This window comes from Solanum lycopersicum, chromosome 2 (assembly GCF_036512215.1).
Source record: "Solanum lycopersicum chromosome 2, SLM_r2.1".
NCBI lineage: Eukaryota > Viridiplantae > Streptophyta > Magnoliopsida > Solanales > Solanaceae > Solanum > Solanum lycopersicum.
In genome coordinates, this window is record NC_090801.1 from 19,049,215 (window position 1) to 19,067,860 (window position 18,646).

At 32.2% G+C, this 18,646-nt stretch overlaps 1 protein-coding gene across 1 annotated transcript; it reads left to right on the top strand.

Annotated features, from left to right (window-relative positions):
- The first annotated feature begins 4,478 nt into the window (after nt 1–4,478).
- LOC101268332 (uncharacterized) lies at nt 4,479–17,769 on the top strand. The gene is made up of 6 exons (XM_004231673.5): nt 4,479–5,052; nt 5,638–5,736; nt 14,539–14,716; nt 16,056–16,153; nt 17,234–17,295; nt 17,371–17,769. Exons 1-6 carry the CDS (start codon nt 4,612–4,614, stop codon nt 17,462–17,464), a joined length of 972 nt encoding a protein of 323 aa, XP_004231721.2. The 5' UTR covers nt 4,479–4,611; the 3' UTR covers nt 17,465–17,769.
- The last annotated feature ends 877 nt before the right edge of the window (nt 17,770–18,646 follow it).

An 18,646-nucleotide genomic window follows, 5' to 3' on the forward strand; every position in this document is an offset into this window, starting at 1 on the left:
GCCTTTGTCTTTGGCTTGCCCCTCAAGGTTTGTACTCCTCCATTCACCTTGATCTCTTAATCCCCCTATTAGGCACCTATGTCCATTCCCATCATATTCTTGAACCATCATATCGCCACTAGCACCAGATTTGTTTAGGTTACTAGTTCACCGGACGTCATGGTCGTTCTTAATTTCTTATAAACCTATCTTCACAATATAAGTTAAAAAAATGAAATAGGACGTCTAAAATCTTTATATTTCTTGTCAAGTCATTGGACTACTCAAGGATCCCTAGCGTAAGCCATTGAATTTACTAGATGCAACACACACGCACGCACATATATTTATATATATATATATAAGAAATTTAGAATATTGTAACCACTCATGCTTATTTTGGCCGATTGATCTGTGGTGATTAAGGTAAGCTCACTGATTGCAATGGGATCCATCATTAAAAGCCTCCTTTGTTGAACAGTTGCAGCTTGGAGGATCGAGATTGAAAGGAACAAAAAAAAACCTATTTGTAGTTTGGTCAAAAAATATCCTTCCTATCAATACTTTGTCCAAAAATGCCCTTATTATTAGTTTGGTTAAAAATGCTCATTTTATCAAATAAATATATCATTTATTTTCTTTTTTAACACATTCTTTTTCTAATAATATTTTTTAAAATAAGCAAACGTTTTTCTTACTTCAATTCAGAAAAAATAAAAATGAAAATATTTCTTATTTTATTATGTTATTTTATAGTTATATAAATATAAATTAATGATGGATATTCGATGATCTTATACATATGATATATATTATATGTCAAAATAGTACATGAAGCTATTCTATTTTAATTGATAAGATAAGATTAGGAAGAAAAAGATTTCCTGTATTTTTATTTGTTAAAGTGATTTTAAAAGAGAGAGAACTTCTTTAATAATATTTTAATGAAGAAGAAAATGTGTTTAAGCAAAATATACTTATTTGGAAAAGGGCATTTTGACCCATTTAGTAATTATAGGAGCATTTTTGGATCAAAGTATTGACTGACATGATATTTTTGAACCAAAGTATTGACGGTAAGAAAATTTTGAGTCAAACTATAAAAGAAGGATATTTTTGTTCCTTTCATATAGTTTAGGGCATTTTGAACCTCTTCCCTTTGTCAACTAACTTTCCTACAAAAAGGCATTACCAACTTCATACCAAAATAAATCAATTTCAATCCAATGTTGAACATAATTCATACTACAATCAGAAATCAATAGTAAGTCAGTTTCATACCAATAATATTCATAGTTCATATACATAATGAGATAATTTAAAAAAATAACTTTCCTACAAAAAGGTGTACCAACTTCATAGAAAAATTAAATCATCTTCATATAAATGCTAAACATACTTCATACCACAGTCAAAAATCAATATAAAGTCAATCTCATATCAATATTATTCATGTTTCATATCACAATCATAAACATAATGAGAGAATTCAAAAAATAGCTTTCCCAATAAAATGTGTACCAATTGCATACCAAAATTAAATAAGTTTCATACCAATATTAGTCATACTTTATACCAAATTCATGTACACAATAAAAGAGTTTGGAAAACAAATCTCCTACTAAGAGATGTGGAATTTAACTAGTTACATTCAATATTTAACCAATTAAAGTCAATGAATTTGAAAATTAAATTTAATGCCAATTTAATGTCAACTTCGTACCAATGTTAAACATATTTCATGAAACGTTAACATGCATAATAGAGAGTGTGGAAGTAAACTTTCATGTTAGCAGGTGTATAATTTAACAAACTATAGTCAATGCAACTAATTGAAAGACTAATTTCATATCATTTTGATAAAAAGAATGAAAAATGGTCAAAACTATCCTTAAACTTTTTAAAATGACTTATATATATTCTTAAATTATATTTCGGCTAAAAAATATCATTCCCGACAAACTATTAGGCCACACCTATCCTTTTAGTTAACGAAAGTATCCATGTATGTTAAATGTCATATGGACGCCGCATGCACACGCCAAACAGACCCCACTTCCACATAGATGACAATGGGAAATGGTCAAAACTACCCTTAAACTATTTGAAATAGCTTATACCCTTAAACTATATTTCAGCTCAAAATGTCTTTCTCATCTAACTATTGGACCACACTTGCCCTTCTGTTTAACAAAATCATCCATGTGTGTGCGAAATTCCACATGGACTACACATGTGCACACCAAACACACCCCACCTCCACATAGATGACTTAAATCCTAATTTTACTCTTTTTCCCCTCATATCATCCTTCCCTTATTTGGATTTATCTATATGAATATATAATATACATTGACTCAATTCAGTTTTATTTTATTTTGATACTAATATCTTATACTTGAAGATCACAAATTAAATAAAATTCAAATTAATTTTACTATTAATCCTTAAATCATCTATTATATTGATTTTTTTTTTACTTTTCATAAAATCTATAATTTTCTTAACAATCATTTCGAGCATCTTCTGAATTAGGGACCACAAAAGCTCAAAACTTGAACAATTTTAGGTGGTTGGTAAAAGAAAAATTAAGAAATTTATAAAGACTTATTAGGTCTCCGTTGATGTAGTAGCAATTGATGGTGTCATCCCATCCGTTCATCAAGTTTTCCTCATTAGCAAAATCATCTATGTTGATGTGGCGGAGATCGGTCACCACTGCTACTGAAGTTGTCGTACTCCCTATGGGTGGAGTTTTGATGACAAGTATATTAGGACTTTTATGACAGCTGGTATTTTGCACCATGACCGTGAGTTGAATCAATAAGAAAGCTTCACTAAGATTTGTTTAAACAAAATTAATTTATTAAGAAAAATTAAAATAATAAATTAGTATTAAGTGGTTAAATAAAATGAGTGTATATCGTTTTATTTATTGCATTTGAAATAGTCATCAAATTGCGATTTCTCTACTTCGCTTACGTATACAAGTTCTTACAAGCGTTTTTTTCTTTTTTTGGTTCGGTACATACTTTTCCGGATGAAATGAGCGGAAAAAGAGTGAAATTGGGGCTTTAAATTGTCTATGTGGAGGTGGAGTGTGTTTGACGTGTACATGTGGAGTCCATATGGCGTTTTAGCACACACATGGATGTTTTTTATTGAACAGTAGGGCAGGTCTAGTCCAACAGTTAAATGAGAAGGTTAATTTTTAGCCAAAATATAATTTAAGGGTATATTTAAGCTATTTTGAATAGTTTATACCATTTTTCGTAGTCTTCTATGTGGATTGGGGCTTGTTCGACGTGCACATGTGGCATCCATGTGACATTTAACACACACATGAATACTTCCGTTAACTAAAAGTGTACGTGTGACCCAATAGTTTGACGAGAATGATATTTTTGAGGTGAAATAATTTAGGGGTATATTTAAGATATTTCAAATAGTTTAAGATAGTTTTGACCCTTTTCCATAAAAAGAATAACCAAATTAATATGAATTCCATAATAGTAAATATACATATGTTTGCATATATCACATCAATTTTATGTCAACATTAAAAACAAAATTCATGCCAAAAATAATATGCAAAAATAAACAATTTTAACAAGAATTCTACTAAATTGAATAATTGAAAAATATATCAAATAGGATATTTGTTCTAGCCAATTTTTGCCATTTTTTTGATATTGGGATTTTCGAATACTCCTTCCTTGTTGCTCTTTTTTTGGAGTGTTTTGATGACTGATCCATATCAACATTTGTTGCTTTTTTTTAAAAAAATAAGTAATAAAAATTCTCGTTTACAAAATTTGAGTCCGAACAGAAGCGAGTTCCATCATTTTTTTCCCTTCATATTTTGTCCCTTTTTATTTGTAGGACTTGCAATTTTCTTTGCTTCACTTTTCTTCTCCTTTTCCGTAGTTTGCTTCTTATTATCAGAAGTATCACCCTTTTTCGCCGGACTTGCATTCTTTTTTGGCGATGACATTTGAGTCAGTATGTTAAAGTTCGGAGCCTCTATTTTAACAACGAAACTCGCTTATACTATTGTCGGGCTCCTTCTAGGAGTATGCTCATGTTTCTTCGATATGTTTAATCAAAAATTTTAAAAACTCGATTCTTAATATTGTGAATTTGCCCTTTCTTTTGATTGTAGAATAAAGCTTTTCTTATTGAAAATGTGATATTAAGATGTATAAACGATTTCTTTAGAAGATGATTGAAGATGTGAAAGATGAATTGATAATTCTTAAGCGTGGAGTGAGGGTGCTTATGCAAACCAGTGTGGTGACATTAGGGGTGTGATTTGACATGTAATGGTAAAAAATAAGAATCAAGTTAAAAATCTTTAAAAATGTGTAAGAGATAATTGTGGTAAATTTTTTATTTATATTATTTAATAATAAATGTAAAATTATAAATATTAAATATTTAATAAAATTAAATTAAATTAATTCACACATAAAAGTAATTAATCTGTTATAAGCTGGAATATAGTGTTTAAGGGATTTTTTTGAAATAAAGATGTGTTTATAAATAATTTTTTCTTATAAGATTAGCCCACCCCTGGCCCTAGCATCCCCAAACCTATTACAACCATCACTACTAAGACTAACGGTGTCTCCCATGGCTGCGTCTGCTTGTACAGTTCTCAATTTCTCTCATCCGCATGTTGCCTCCACATCCCAATATATCCCAACCTTATCTACTCCCATCAATAGGACTTTGAGTTTTCCCAGATACAGAAGCAATACTTTTGTTGTCACAGTTGGCTTTTCGACTAGAGCAGCAAAGAGTGACAGTGGCGCAAATGTCAGTAGTGACAAAAAGAAAGAAGTTTTGGAAGATGAGGAGGAAGAGGAGATGCCATGGATACAAGAGAAAGCATTAGACCTGGTTGAGTTCACCGGTTCTGTGACTCAGGCAATTCCTGGCCCTAGGATTGGATCTAGCTCTTTCCCATGGATTCTTACGGTGCCCTTGACTTACTTTGGCATCACTTTTGTCATTGCCTTTGTCAAAACCGCTCGCAAGTTCAATTCACCCAGGGAGAAGCGTAAAAAATTGGTATCATAACTTTTCTTGTTTACTCATCCAAATCTTTTCCTTGCAACACATTTAATATTTATTAAGATACATAGACCTGTATTTTCACCATTTGTCCTTTAATTTTTTAAAGTTGTTTCTCTCTGTCTTCAGAGTTTTAGCTAGTTATTTTTTGGAAAATTAGTACACCCTTGAGTCTTCTTTGAAGCAAATGTTGATTATATTATAACAGAAAGGACTAAGTTGGAAGCTATTGTAAGGAACAGAAATATATACCAACATTTCCTTCTCAAAAGGAAGAGGTTAATTAACATCCATATCTACCTGGCTAAACTGCTCCAAATGTCCTGCCAGCCTTGCTAATGCACATCTAATCTTTCTATTTTCTCAAAGTATATCACACTTCCTGAAAAAAGTACTGCAAATCTGAAGTTTCTTATCACCAGTTTACCTACTGGGAAGATATTCCGTGTTTGCCATAATATCATGGCTTAAGAATACAATATGTGAATGTGATCAGCCTCTTAGTATATAATATGGTCATTTCGTAGAAGGGGAAGTATTGTGATTTTCTTGATGAACAGCCTGACAAGTACAATTTTTTAGGTGAACAAAAATGTTGAGCTATGCAAGTCAATCGATGAGTTATTTGAGAAAGGAAAAGATTTTGTTGAGCCTTCAACTTTAAAGGGACTTGCACAAAAGGTATGATGTGCTGTCCATATTGCTATCTTTAGCTTAATTTAACATGACATCAAGTCTTTCTCCATGATTTTAGCAGTAGTTTTTTTAGATCTCATTTATTCCTTGTGTGTTTTGGATTCAGAGTTATGTCTTATTCAGTGTGACACAGAGATCCTGCCTGGACTGATTTAGAACATTATTTTGGTTTAAGCATAAGAGTATTACATTTTGAATTGATGTACTATACTATTGTCAATTAGAAACTTCTCATTCTAGGTCATAATTACCAATCCAAATAACTAAGTAAAAATATGTTTCTGGGTCATAAATTTATCTTGTAGTTAGTGCCTGTTTGGATTGATGTATTTTAAGCTCTTTTAAGAAAAACAGTTCTAGGGAAAAGGGTCTAATATACCTCTCAACTTTGCTATTTAGAGCTGATATTTCTACAGTTACAAAAATGACGCACGTACATCCTTACCGCTACCAAAATGGCTCACATAGACTCCTATCGTTACAAAAATGGCTCACGTATATCCTTTTCATCTAAAAAAATAACTTGAATTGTCTTTTGATATTTAAAAAATCCATGTAGGGATATATATGATCTTTTTCATGCATGAATTATATTTTTACTTCTTTGAGTATCATTATTTGAGTTTTTTATTCTTATTTCATTTTCTCTTTCATTCTTATTGTAAAATATGAAAAATAAAAGAAAGAAATGTGAATGGATTTTTTTTAAAAAAAACTAATATTTTTGTAGCTATATTGTCATTTTAAACTAATTTTCAGCGATATTTTAATTTATGTTTTTGTATTTATAAAAAAAATCGGGCCATCTATAGTAAATTTTACAAGAAATTGGTGAAAAAATAATTTTGACCATCCAAATAAACCTCTTGAATTTTAGAAATAAAAATAATTCGTGTTAAAACAATTAAATATACCCCTACATGGATTATTTTAATAAAAATATTAATTAAAATTATTTTTTCACTTCTGTTTGGGGAAAAGGATATATGTGAGTCATTTGTGTAACAATAGAGGTGTATATAAAATTATAAACCATTCTCATAACGAGGGTGTATCACCTCTAAATAACAAACTTGAGGGGTATTAGGCCTTTCCCCCTGAGTTTTAAGCATTTTTGGAGTGTGTGTTTTTCAACACTTGTTGGTTTTAAGCAAAAATGGTCAATATAAGCCGAAAGCTATAAGTTAGGCTATTGGATTAATGTCGCTAAATCTACAATATAGGCTATATTCTTACTTGTAAGACTAATGGAATACTCTTGCTAAAACAGATGAAAGACCTACTCATAGTGGTTATTTATGTGGAGAAAGCATATGATAGAGTACCATACAAGGTCCTTTGATGTGTGATGGAAAAGAAGTGAATCTGTGTTTAGTATATGAATGTCATAAATGACATTTGTGACAGAGCCACCACTAGCATGAAAATAGTGGTAGGTGGTACAAAGTAGTTTCCCATAACAGTTGGTTTACACCGGGAATCGACATGGAGTCCCTACTAGTTTGCCGTAGTTATGGACGAGTTGACTAACATAATACAAGAGAACGTCCCTCGGTGTATGCTATTTTCTAATGATATTTTGTTAATTGAAGAGACTACTGAGGGTGTCAACCAAAAGTTTGAATTATGGAGAAACATGTCATAGAGTAAGATTTTTCGGATAAGTAGAAATAAAGACTGAACGAATGCATTACAACTTTAGTCAACATTAGGGCTGGCAAGGGGACGGGGAAGGGGACTGGGGGACGGGACGAAGGGGGACGGGACGGGACGGGGGACGGGGGACGGGGAGGGGGGATTTGACACGGGACCGGGATTAGGGGGACGAAAATAGGTCCCATCCCGTCCCACTGTATATACGGGATGGGATGGGATTTGGGGGGATGGGACGGGACGGGACGGGATGGCATGGGACGGGGGATTCTTTTTTTTAAATATTTATATATTTTTATTGAAATGATACGTCTTTAGCTAATAAATTTTAAATTTAATTTTTGATTTTCAAATATCAAAATAAATTTTCTAATTTAAAGTTTCTATTTTCAAATTTTAAGATTCATTTTTCAAATTTCAAGTTTCAACTTTAAAGTTTTAAATTTCAAATTTGAGAAGTTTAAATTTGTAATTTGAATATTTTAAGGTAATGTAAATTGTAAACTTTAAATTAAGTATTTTAAAATTAGTTTAGTACTTTAGTATATATATTTAATTGTATATATTAAAATTAAAATTCAAAACAATAATTGTATTAAAAAAAACTTGAACAAAAGTTAAAACCTTCAAATTTATTCAATAGAACTTATAAGTTACAACTTTCAATTAACAAATATTAGTGGAATAACTAATCTACGCAGCCACCTTCTAGGAAGGGTTCTGTTTCAATAAGTTCTCATACGTAAAACTAATATTTGTTACAGATATTAGATGAGTAACTAATTTTACGCAGCCACCTTCTAGGAAGGGTTCTGTTTCAATTAGTTCTCGAATGTAATCTAATAATATCTGTTTTCTCCTTTAAAATTTAATTCTAATTGTCGCATCATATCGATGGTGATATCCTCCGGTGTTGGCAAACTTGTTAGAAATTCTTGTGCCTCTAATTCATCATCACTGCATTCAATACAAGTTTTGATCCAAGTTGCTTGTTTTTTACTTAACTTTGGCAAATTGTTATTCCTCCTTTTGGCATTGCACCAGTCTCTAAATAAAACTGTTGTTTCCAAACTGTCTTCCGCCAATGAATGTCTATGATCACCGATTTGAAACTTTGCTGCACTGAAAGCAGCCTCCGATGCAACTGATGAAGCTTGAATAGCTAGAATATCACGAACCATTTTGCTCAAGGTTGGAAATGCATCGCTTCGTCTACTCCACCATCCTAATAAATCTTCATTGCCATCTTTGATTTTCAAGTTTTCTAAAGATTGATTAAGATATTCTTCAAAATCATCACTGTTAGTAGAATTAAGACCAAGAAAACCTCGCATATAACATGAAATTGGAACTGACAAATCAATCTCAACATGAGAAGTTTGACCAACTTCTCCTTCAAAATTTTCACTAATTTTATATTTTTAAAACAAAAGTTTTGCTTCTATTTGTATGCTAGACTTACACGTTTCACAATCTGGAATTTCTTCCGGTAAAATTTCTAAAGTTTCATAAAAAGTGTCGACAAGGCCTTTCACACCTTGTAATTTATAAGCAGGATGAAGTAAAGTAGCCGTTAAAAAAACTTGAGGAATAGGAAAATTTTTTTAAAAAAATTTTTCAATCATACCTTCAATTGCAAATCTAAATTTATCTATTTTTTTATATTTACAAAATTGAATTGAAAGAGCACAAATATTTATTAATACGGATGAAATAGTAGGATAATAAATTCCTGAAAACATGGTAGTAGCATCATAAAAAAGTCTTAAAAATTGTAATAGTTCTTTAGTTTCTTCCCGATCTTCATCACAAATTCTATCTAATGGGTAAGCATTATGAGCATTAAAAACCATTTGTATGGGTTTTCTATATTTATAAGCAACCGAAAGCATTTTGTAAAGACAATTCCACCTTGTTTTAATATCTTTTGGAATTTTTCTAGGTGACAATTCACATAGTGAACAACGCTCATTAAATTCCCTAATTCTAGCAGCATTGTTTGTATGAAAAATCCAGGTAACAACATATTCAACTTTTACGCTACCACAATCAAATAATGAAATACCATCTTGTACAACTAAATTTAATATATGTGCAACACATCTAAAATGAAAAACTTTATTGTCAATTGGACATAATCTAACTTTTAACATGTTAGCAGCATTTGTATTATTAGATGCATTATCTAATGCGACAGATATTATTTTATCTATAATCATGTAATAATCTAAAACACTTAAAATATTTGTAGCTAAATATGCACCAGTTTTTTTCTCTATACATAGTTTATAACATATAATTCTTTTTTGCAAATTCCAATTATGATCAATCCAATGAGCAGTTACAGTTACATAATAATTTCCATTAACACTACGATCCATGTCGGAAGTAATAGACACTCTACTATCTAATATGCTAAATAGACAACGAAGAAATTGACAATGTTTACCTTGATATTCAAAAACATCAGTTTTGACAGTATTTCTTGAAAAACCTCTATAATCCGGATTATAAGTATGTTGAATATATTCGAACCGAGATTTGAAGGAAAACTATAAGGCAAACCACAAACAGAAACCATTTTAGCTAAATTTTCCCGATCTAATTCCTTATTATATTTACGTTGTGTTATTGGACCAGCGGGGTTAAAAGGATCTAATGTTCCTTAACCATGTTAGAAGCCCCCATCGATGCATTACCGGTAATATCTAATTCATTAATTGAAATTCCCTTTTTTCTATTGGCTAATGCTTTAGCTTCTTTATATTGAATCGGCACACAAGATAACAAATGTCTATTTAATCCCCCCGTTCCACCTTGACCCCCACCTTGTTTATGTTTAAAAGCTTGCTTACACTTATTACAAATAGCAACACTATTTTCTTTATCAAAAGTCATAAATTGCCACACAATAGAAGTTTTAGGTCATTGATACTTCACCTTCTCCCTTGTGGGAGGTATAAGGGGTGGATGTCCAAAATTTTGCTCCGGTAAATTGATAGTCTCATTTGGAATTGGAACTTCTGTCACCGGACTAGTAGGTGTTTCATCTAACTCCTCTTCTCCCAAATCAGCTTCGACCTGAATTTTCATCAACATTAGGATTAATATTACCATAACGTCGTTCTAAACTTTCGTGATCGAGTTGAACATTTGAATCAATATTATAAGGAGTATCATCAACATAAGTAGAGTCATTTATGTTAAATCTAACTCTACTCGTTGATTTAGATGAAGTACCACCACTTTTACTACTCTTTTTTTCTTTACTATTTTTTTTACCAAAATTAAATAATTTAAAAAGTCTACTTTCTTCGTTATCTTGTGCTTTCTCTTTTCCTTTACCGCTATTTTTTTGGCTAGAACTCATACTTATATATATATATATATATATATATATATATATATATATAAAGTGTAATATAAAAATAATAATAACACAAAAGTAAAGACGAATAATAAAATATAAATATTATGAAACGAATGTACCAAACGTCTGTAATAGCAGACGTTAAACCGATTGTCGAAGCTTGTGATTTGTTGTAACTTGTAATTTGTAACTCCAAGCCAATACTTGATAACAAATATGAGATAATATAATTATATTTATTAATATAATATGAAAATTTTGAATTGAAAATTGAAATATATGGATTCTAATAATATGAGAATTAAAATTGAATAGAAATTAAGATTGACACTTGAGAGTTGATAGAATATAAAAAATAGATGAGAGAAATGAGAATAGATGATTTTGTAAGAAATAGTAGAGGATAGGTGTATTTATAGTATTAAAAATGGGTTAAAATGTAATTATAATAACTTGAAGGTTTAAAATAAAATTTTAAAAGTAGGGGGGTGGTAGGGGGTTTTTGGGAAGTGAAAAAGAGGCATAAATCCGTTTGGGGGGGGGGGGGGACTAGCCGTTTCCCCAACGGATAGTAACGGATACATTTTTAAAATTTTTAAAAAAATAAAAAAATTGGGGGGGGGGGGGGATCCCGCGAACCGGCCGGGTCGTCCGGGACGCAGGGGTGAACCGGCCCCTGACCGGTCCCCTCATCCCCCATCCCTTAATCCCCTTAAACCCTGGGGGATGGGCCGGTTCCGGGGCGGGTCGGGACGGGATGCGGGCCGAGGCGGGATGACCCGGTCCCCCTGCCAGCCCTAGTCAACATGAGAGGTCGAAGTTGAGGTGAGACAAGATGAGATTGCAGTGCCAAAATGAAAACAATTTTAGATATTTATGCTCGTACAAAGAGAATGGAATGATAGATAAAGATGTCACTCATGAGATTTGCTAGAATAGGAATAGGTTTAGATAATCCTATTGAAATAGGATAGGTTTATACAATCCTATTAGAATAGGAATAGGTTTACAATCCTTTTAGAATAGGAATATGTTTATATACTCCAATTAGAATAGGAATAGGAATACTAAATAGTATCCTACTTGATAAAGGATTGTATTTTATGGTCTATAAATAGGGTCTCAATGTAATAATGTAGATATAACAACAATTCAATAATATTGTTTTTCTATATTTCTCACAAGATTAAAACTAATGGTTGAAATGGAAAATTACTACCATGGTGTTATGTGATAGAAGGATAACTTTCAAAGTGTCAGGTAAGCTTATAGAACAACTATAAGACCAACCATGCTATACATGAGCGGATGTTGGGCTGTTAAAGTCCAACATATCCACTAGATGAGTTTTGCGGAGATGGGAATGGTAAGATTGATTAGATAGAATTAGAAATGGCCACATTCTAGTAATAGCACAAGTAGCACACATTGAAAATAAAATAAGGGAAGGTCAGATGAGAAGGTTTGGATACATTTTGTGTTGACCTACAAATGCACTGGTTCATAGGCTATGTTCCACAGACTCTTCATTTTTGCAGCTGACTTCGTCTCGACGCAACACTGGTGCAGGTACGGGGAGCATGTTCGATTGGTCAACTTGATCTGGATACTTTGATCAGAGCTAAAGGAAAAAAATGAGGAAGAAGAGATCAATTTCATGGCCGCACTTTTTCTCCAACGAAGTTGTCACATGGTCTAGTTTCTCCATGGAAAAGAATAGTAAGAACAGAGAGAGAGAGAGAGAGTGCAGGCAAACCTTTTTTTCTTGTACAAGAGGAGGCGAAGGCTTCATGGGAAAGAAGAAAGAATTCCAAGTCTTCTTCTTGAAAAAGAAGAGAGAAACTTTCTTTCTTGAAAAGGAACAGAGCATGCTAAGGGTTTCTTGGGAGAAGAAACGTCTTTCTTGGAGAAGAAAGGGCAACACAACACTTTAATGAATTAGTCTATCTAATTTAAGTTGGTCTCTCTCTCTCTCTCTCTCTCTCTATATATATATATATATATATATATATATATATATAAGAAATTATAATTTTTTTTTGAAAAACTTAATTAGTAACAACTAACAAGTCATAATTAATTTATGCTTTTAAATGGGCCATGTAGGAGAGGATTATTTGGAATAAGACGAAAAATCAAATCAAATTGAACCAAATTCTGATTTGATTTAGTTTATATATTATGTTTGTACATCTATAATTGATATACTTCTACTATAGTGTTTTCCAAGATATTTATTGTTATTTTTATTATTATTATTATAACTATATTTTATAATAGGGAACAATTTTAGCCGAATTTTCGCACCCGTATCCATGCTCGGATTCACACCCCCGAATCTTAAATTCCAAGATATTTATTGTTATTTTTATTATTATTATTATAACTATATTTTATAATAGGGAACAATTTTAGCCGAATTTTCGCACTCGTATCCATGCTCGGATTCACACCCCCGAATCTTAAAATTTAAATTTTGCGGAATCCGACTCTCCGTCTCGGATAACCACACCCGAGTCCGAGCAACTTAGTCCATAGTTGTGAAACTATGGTAAGTTAGGGTGTTTAAATGGGATGCGGTAGACCTAAAATTACACAGAATGAATTGGTCTCAAAGATCTGAAATTGCTTGGTATCAAATCAGACTTAGCTATAGATAGGGAACAATGGAAGAAAAAAATCCATATAGGTGATGGCTACTTGTTGAGGATAATAGATTTTAGATTTGTACGAAATTTTTATTATAATATTATTATTGTTGTTATTATTATTATTGTTATTACAATTTGTGTGTGTGTGTGTGTATATATATATATATATATATATATATATATATCACGCCTTTTTCCACCTTTATTTATTTGTTATTATGGTGATATGCACTTAAATGACAAAATGAGGATTCATATAGTCAACCACAACTTATTTGGGACTGAAGCGGAACTGCTGTGTGTATGTTCTCCCTTTTCCTTCTTTCCTTCTTTTGCTAAAATGGGTTGTGTTATCTTATAATTGATGTAGATATGCCTTACCATGAAGTAATTAGTAGAGATTTTGTAGAATCTGACCAACTAGTTTGTACTTTTGACAATTTTCTTCTTCTAGGAGCTAATAATTTGGAGTACATTAACTTTCTTGTTAGCTTGTACTCTTTTCCTTTTTTTTTTTTTTTTAAATGTTAAGGGTAATAGTATATTAATATCAGCTAAAAGGCTGTGCTGGAGCCATATTACAATTCAAAAAGCTACACAGAGTAAGCCAATAAAATGTTTAGTATTTTATTTGATAAGGTTGTAAATTTCTTTGACTTAAAGCTTAATGCTTCTGGAAATTTCTGTCCTGGAAGTTGTTGAACAGGATGATAGAGTAGAGTTTTACCTTTCCTACCAGTAGCAGTTGTGATAAACTCTTTCTGGGCTCAATGCCTCTGTAACTTTTCTTCAATATCTTTAGTAATATACTTCCCTTGTAAAGTGACTGCTACATCTGCCTACAACTTGGCATCTTCTCAAGGTACTTTGTTGTTGCTTGTGGTATTGAATTTTTGAATTAGAGATTTGTCTTTACTGGTGGGCAGGAGTATTAGATATTGAATTAGGTATCTGCCTTTAGTGGTGATGAAGATAGGCTGCTGCTTGTTATCCTTTCTAATGTGCAACTTTTTTCTTCTTTTCTTCTTTTCTTTTAATATATCTAATCTAAATTTCCATCTGCCTGTTATTTATCATAATAGGGTCTTGAATTAAACCACGTGAAATTTGCAGACAGGTTTTGATATGGAGGAGATTTTCCGAAAATATATTCGGTACTCCTTGAATGAGAAGCCATTTAGCCCGGATTTAGTAGCATATTTAATTCAATTGAGGAAAGCATCAATGCTGACTGATTCTGAAGTAGCTGGAATACTGAACGAAATTTCACGACGAATTGTTCAAGACAAAGGTTAGGTTTACTAGAATTCTTGTGAGCCCTTCATTCCATATCTCCTTGTATGATCTGTTGTATGTTCTTCTAGTTTAGAAATAAGGTCTGATATACACATGAAAAGAGAAGGCCTGTTTACACCTTCTCACACTGTGCACACTACCCAATGGGAAAGAAGTAGCAAAAATATTCCGTCTCATTGATCAAGAAGAAACTCATGTTGTTATATAGCAAATGAAGCTAATGTGTGGGTATGGTTAGACTTCTTGATTGAGAACCTACACTTCCAAGTTTCAATGGTCTAGTGTTCTTTCTATTGGTCAAAAGTACATGGACATCAACAAAAGAAGATCTATTACTTTCTGTCTGCGGAAGGATTTGAACCCGTGAAGTGCGCCCTAACCCACACAGCACATGTTGCACATTTACCACTAGACCAAAGCCCTAGACTCCATCTACTATTTAAAGGACCTAAGGTAAAAAAAAAAAATTTCATTGAAATGTGGATGTTCATCTAGGCTCTAGGTTTGGTTTAAAATCTGTCGAACAGGCAACTCAATATTGACATCACCGAAAGGAGTTTGTATCATTGTGTTGAGTTGTTTTCGTAGTAGAGGTTTCCTCCCATATAAATCGTATAGCTTGTGTTTGGTATGAAGGAAAAAATTGTTTCCAATTTTTCCATGTTTGGTTTGGCTTAAATGTTTTTTAAATCAACTTATTTTCCTCAAATTTAAGGAAAATGACTTCCCTTCAAAAATTAAGGAAAACATTTCTAGAACTTGTTTTAAATTACAATAGCTTTTTTCTTATCTGTACCCGACCCTTCCCGTCAAATATTTTAACCTTAACAACCAGCCCCAACCCAAAACATCCCCCCCCCCCTGCCTCCCAAAAAAAAAAAGAAAAAGATAAAGTTATGTTATAAAAATCTTTCAAATTTTAAGATTTTTTTTCCTCACCCGAACCCTATCCCCTCCTCCCACAAACAAAAATGATTTTGGAAAAATATTTTGAAATTTAAAAATTTCAATTTTCCCCCCACCCAACCCCATATCTGACCCTGCGACCCCCCTTCCGTCAAATATTCTTCTAAAAAAAAAATTATCAGAAGTCTGGGTCGGATTTTGGAATGGTCGTCGGGTTCATGTCCTAGTTCGGGTGTCAGCGTTGGGGACTACATCGATTATCGAATCAGAAATTATATTCCTTAAAGAGTATTTTCTACTCACAAGCCACTTGTTCTCAAAAAAAAAAAATCCTTTCATACCAAACACACCCAACGTGTGCATAATCTGTTAAAACTTTGTATCTCTTCAACAGTATATTTGTTGTAAACAAGTCTCTCAACTTTCAGGTCCAGTTGTTATGGATATATCAGGCTATTCTGAGAAGGGTTTGAAGAGAAAACTTGCTGTGCAAACACTTTTTGGGAAGATTTATTATCTCTCTGAGGTAAGGGCCCTATCAAATGAGGACCTCATCCTACTTCTTAAATTTTTTTGCATCAGAATGATATCTGATGTTCTTTTTCCTCTGGTTGTGATTGATTATTTGTTATGTAGATCCCTTCATTCTTGAATAACAGTGCTTAGTAATTCTTTTTTTTCTTTACTATTTTGACTTTGAAGAGTAGCTTCTCCTCAAGTTTACAGTTTCAAAAAGGAGGGGTATCTTCTCCTCATCTCTCACATTGGGATACCCTCCTTTTGAATCCGTCATTGTATATTTTCCCTCACCATATTGGCAATAAAAAGTATATCCCCCTCAGTTGGCTTATTTTCCAGTCTCAAATGTGTTTCTTTCCAAGCTTGCTTTTTTAATCTTTAACAGAATGATCTAACGTCATAATGAGATGTAGACAAACTAGTGACCCTGGATACAACATCATTTGCATCTCAACTTGCTTGCCCAGTTTTTTGTCATGTAAAGCTTGAGATTTCTTTATGTTTATGTTTAAGTAGGAAGTGTGAACTGCCACTGGTCTGGGGCGAAGATATAATGTAACTTGTTATTAGCATCAGGTCCAATTCAAGGCAGATTGTGCTGACCCACATATAGAAGTACTCCTTCAATCCAAAAAAGGGTCCTCATTCCCTTTTGGTTAATCACAAAATGGTTTTCATTTTTTCCCTGTTACAAGAAAAGAAAAAAGTTTTCGCTTTCTATATAAACTAGGAAGCTACCTAATATGCATTTCTACTCTATAATATACCATTTTGACTATTAAATTTTCCTAAATTCAAAATACGTATATTTCTCACATTTTCCCCTAGAATTGCTAAATAACTCACTTTCTTGTAGGAATTTTATTAGTAACAGTCGGGTCAAACTATGATTAGTGATTCATTCATCTGAACTAAATTTCTTGGTAATTTGTAGAATATTGAGTTGTTGCGTCCAACTTTTGTAGTGGCTCTGCATTTTTGTGGGTATTCCTACTCGATGTAGAATTTAGTTTTACCACTGTATAGTGTAGAATTTCACTGTGATTTGCTTCTGAGTTTACCTCAATTGCTCCATTTTGTTAAACAGCTTCCAGAATTCTGCTCAAGGGATAGCTCGTTAACTGTTAAGGAAATATTTGGAGTGGCCGAGTAAGTGACCTTTTTCATGATTTTAGGCAGTCATTGTAGAATTTAGCTAATCATTCTTTGTTTGTTCCTTGTTAGTGAGGATGCTGAAAAGCTTCGGTTACATACCATCCCAGAAGCTGGGAACATGGATTCACTTGAGAGGATGGTGAACGGTTCAGATTCAGAGTGATGATTCCGCTATTGTTTCTCGATTCATGTACACTTGATTGTAGAGAAGTTGTAGGTGTGGAGAGTATTGCATATTCCTTGTGCAGTGCCCAAAACAGCGGAAAAGAAAAGTCACAACATATAACTAACCACCATGAAGCTTGTCTAGAATTGCTTCAGTTTTGTGCCCACAACACTTTTGATAGATACTAAATGCTTGTGTTCTGTTTCCAGCGAAAACTACTTTTTCACATATGGAGTAGTCTGAAAAATAATCTTCAGTTTCCATCAAAATTGAATTGATTCATATATTGTTTGGTCCTAAAATGTCCTCACTCTTTAATATTTTGATCCAAAACTACTCTTACGCTTGCTTTAGATTAAAAATGTCACACCACGTATGTATTTAACACTGTAATAGTTTTTTATTCTTTATTTATTACTTCCTTTTCTATTTAGGCCTAATAAATAGAGGACAAATATGAATTGATTATTAAGTTGCGATAATTTTAGGGTTCATTTGGCTATGTGATATAAATTATGAGATGAAGTTTATGTTTCGTTTGGGCATGTAAACATGAAATTTTTGTGTTATATTTTCTCATAAACATGGAGATACATAAGTTGTAAAACTCCTAAAACAATCTCAATAGTTTATTCTCAATCTTATCAAATAAATAGAATTTTCTGAAATTGCATGATAAATTATCATAGAGTTATTTGTTCTCTATTTAAGTAACTTGTTTCGTCTAACTTTAATTGATTAAATTTTAATTTAATTTTAAAAAATGAACATAAATTGTAGTATATTAGTCTTTATATAATCCTCTCACATATTACAAACAATCACTTCATGTTGAACTTGCATTTCTCAATCATATGATTGAAAGGACGAACCAATATTATTACTTTGAGTCATTTGTTGGTCATTATCATTCACAATTATATTTTCATGCTATTAGACCATAAATATTTCATTAACTATTGGTATCTCGCACATAATTATGTAACACTATATAAATTATGAATTTACTTGTGTATCAATATCATATGGTTCACTTCTTGTTTCACTTTTGCGCAATTACACATTTTTAGTACATTAATTTCATGTTAAAATCAAACATATTGGAAGTAGTGATTATCAAACATACATCATCAGTTTTGTTCCTTTTTATATTAAATTACTTTAAACATTTTCATATGT

Bases quoted from the DNA above. Each gene is read 5' to 3' on its own strand.
- LOC101268332 (XM_004231673.5), top strand. From the start codon at position 4,612: ATGGCTGCGTCTGCTTGTACAGTTCTCAATTTCTCTCATCCGCATGTT. The intron at 5,053-5,637 runs GTATCATAACTT...ACAATTTTTTAG, and splicing joins GGGAGAAGCGTAAAAAATTG to GTGAACAAAAATGTTGAGCT. The intron at 17,296-17,370 runs GTAAGTGACCTT...GTTCCTTGTTAG, and splicing joins GAAATATTTGGAGTGGCCGA to TGAGGATGCTGAAAAGCTTC.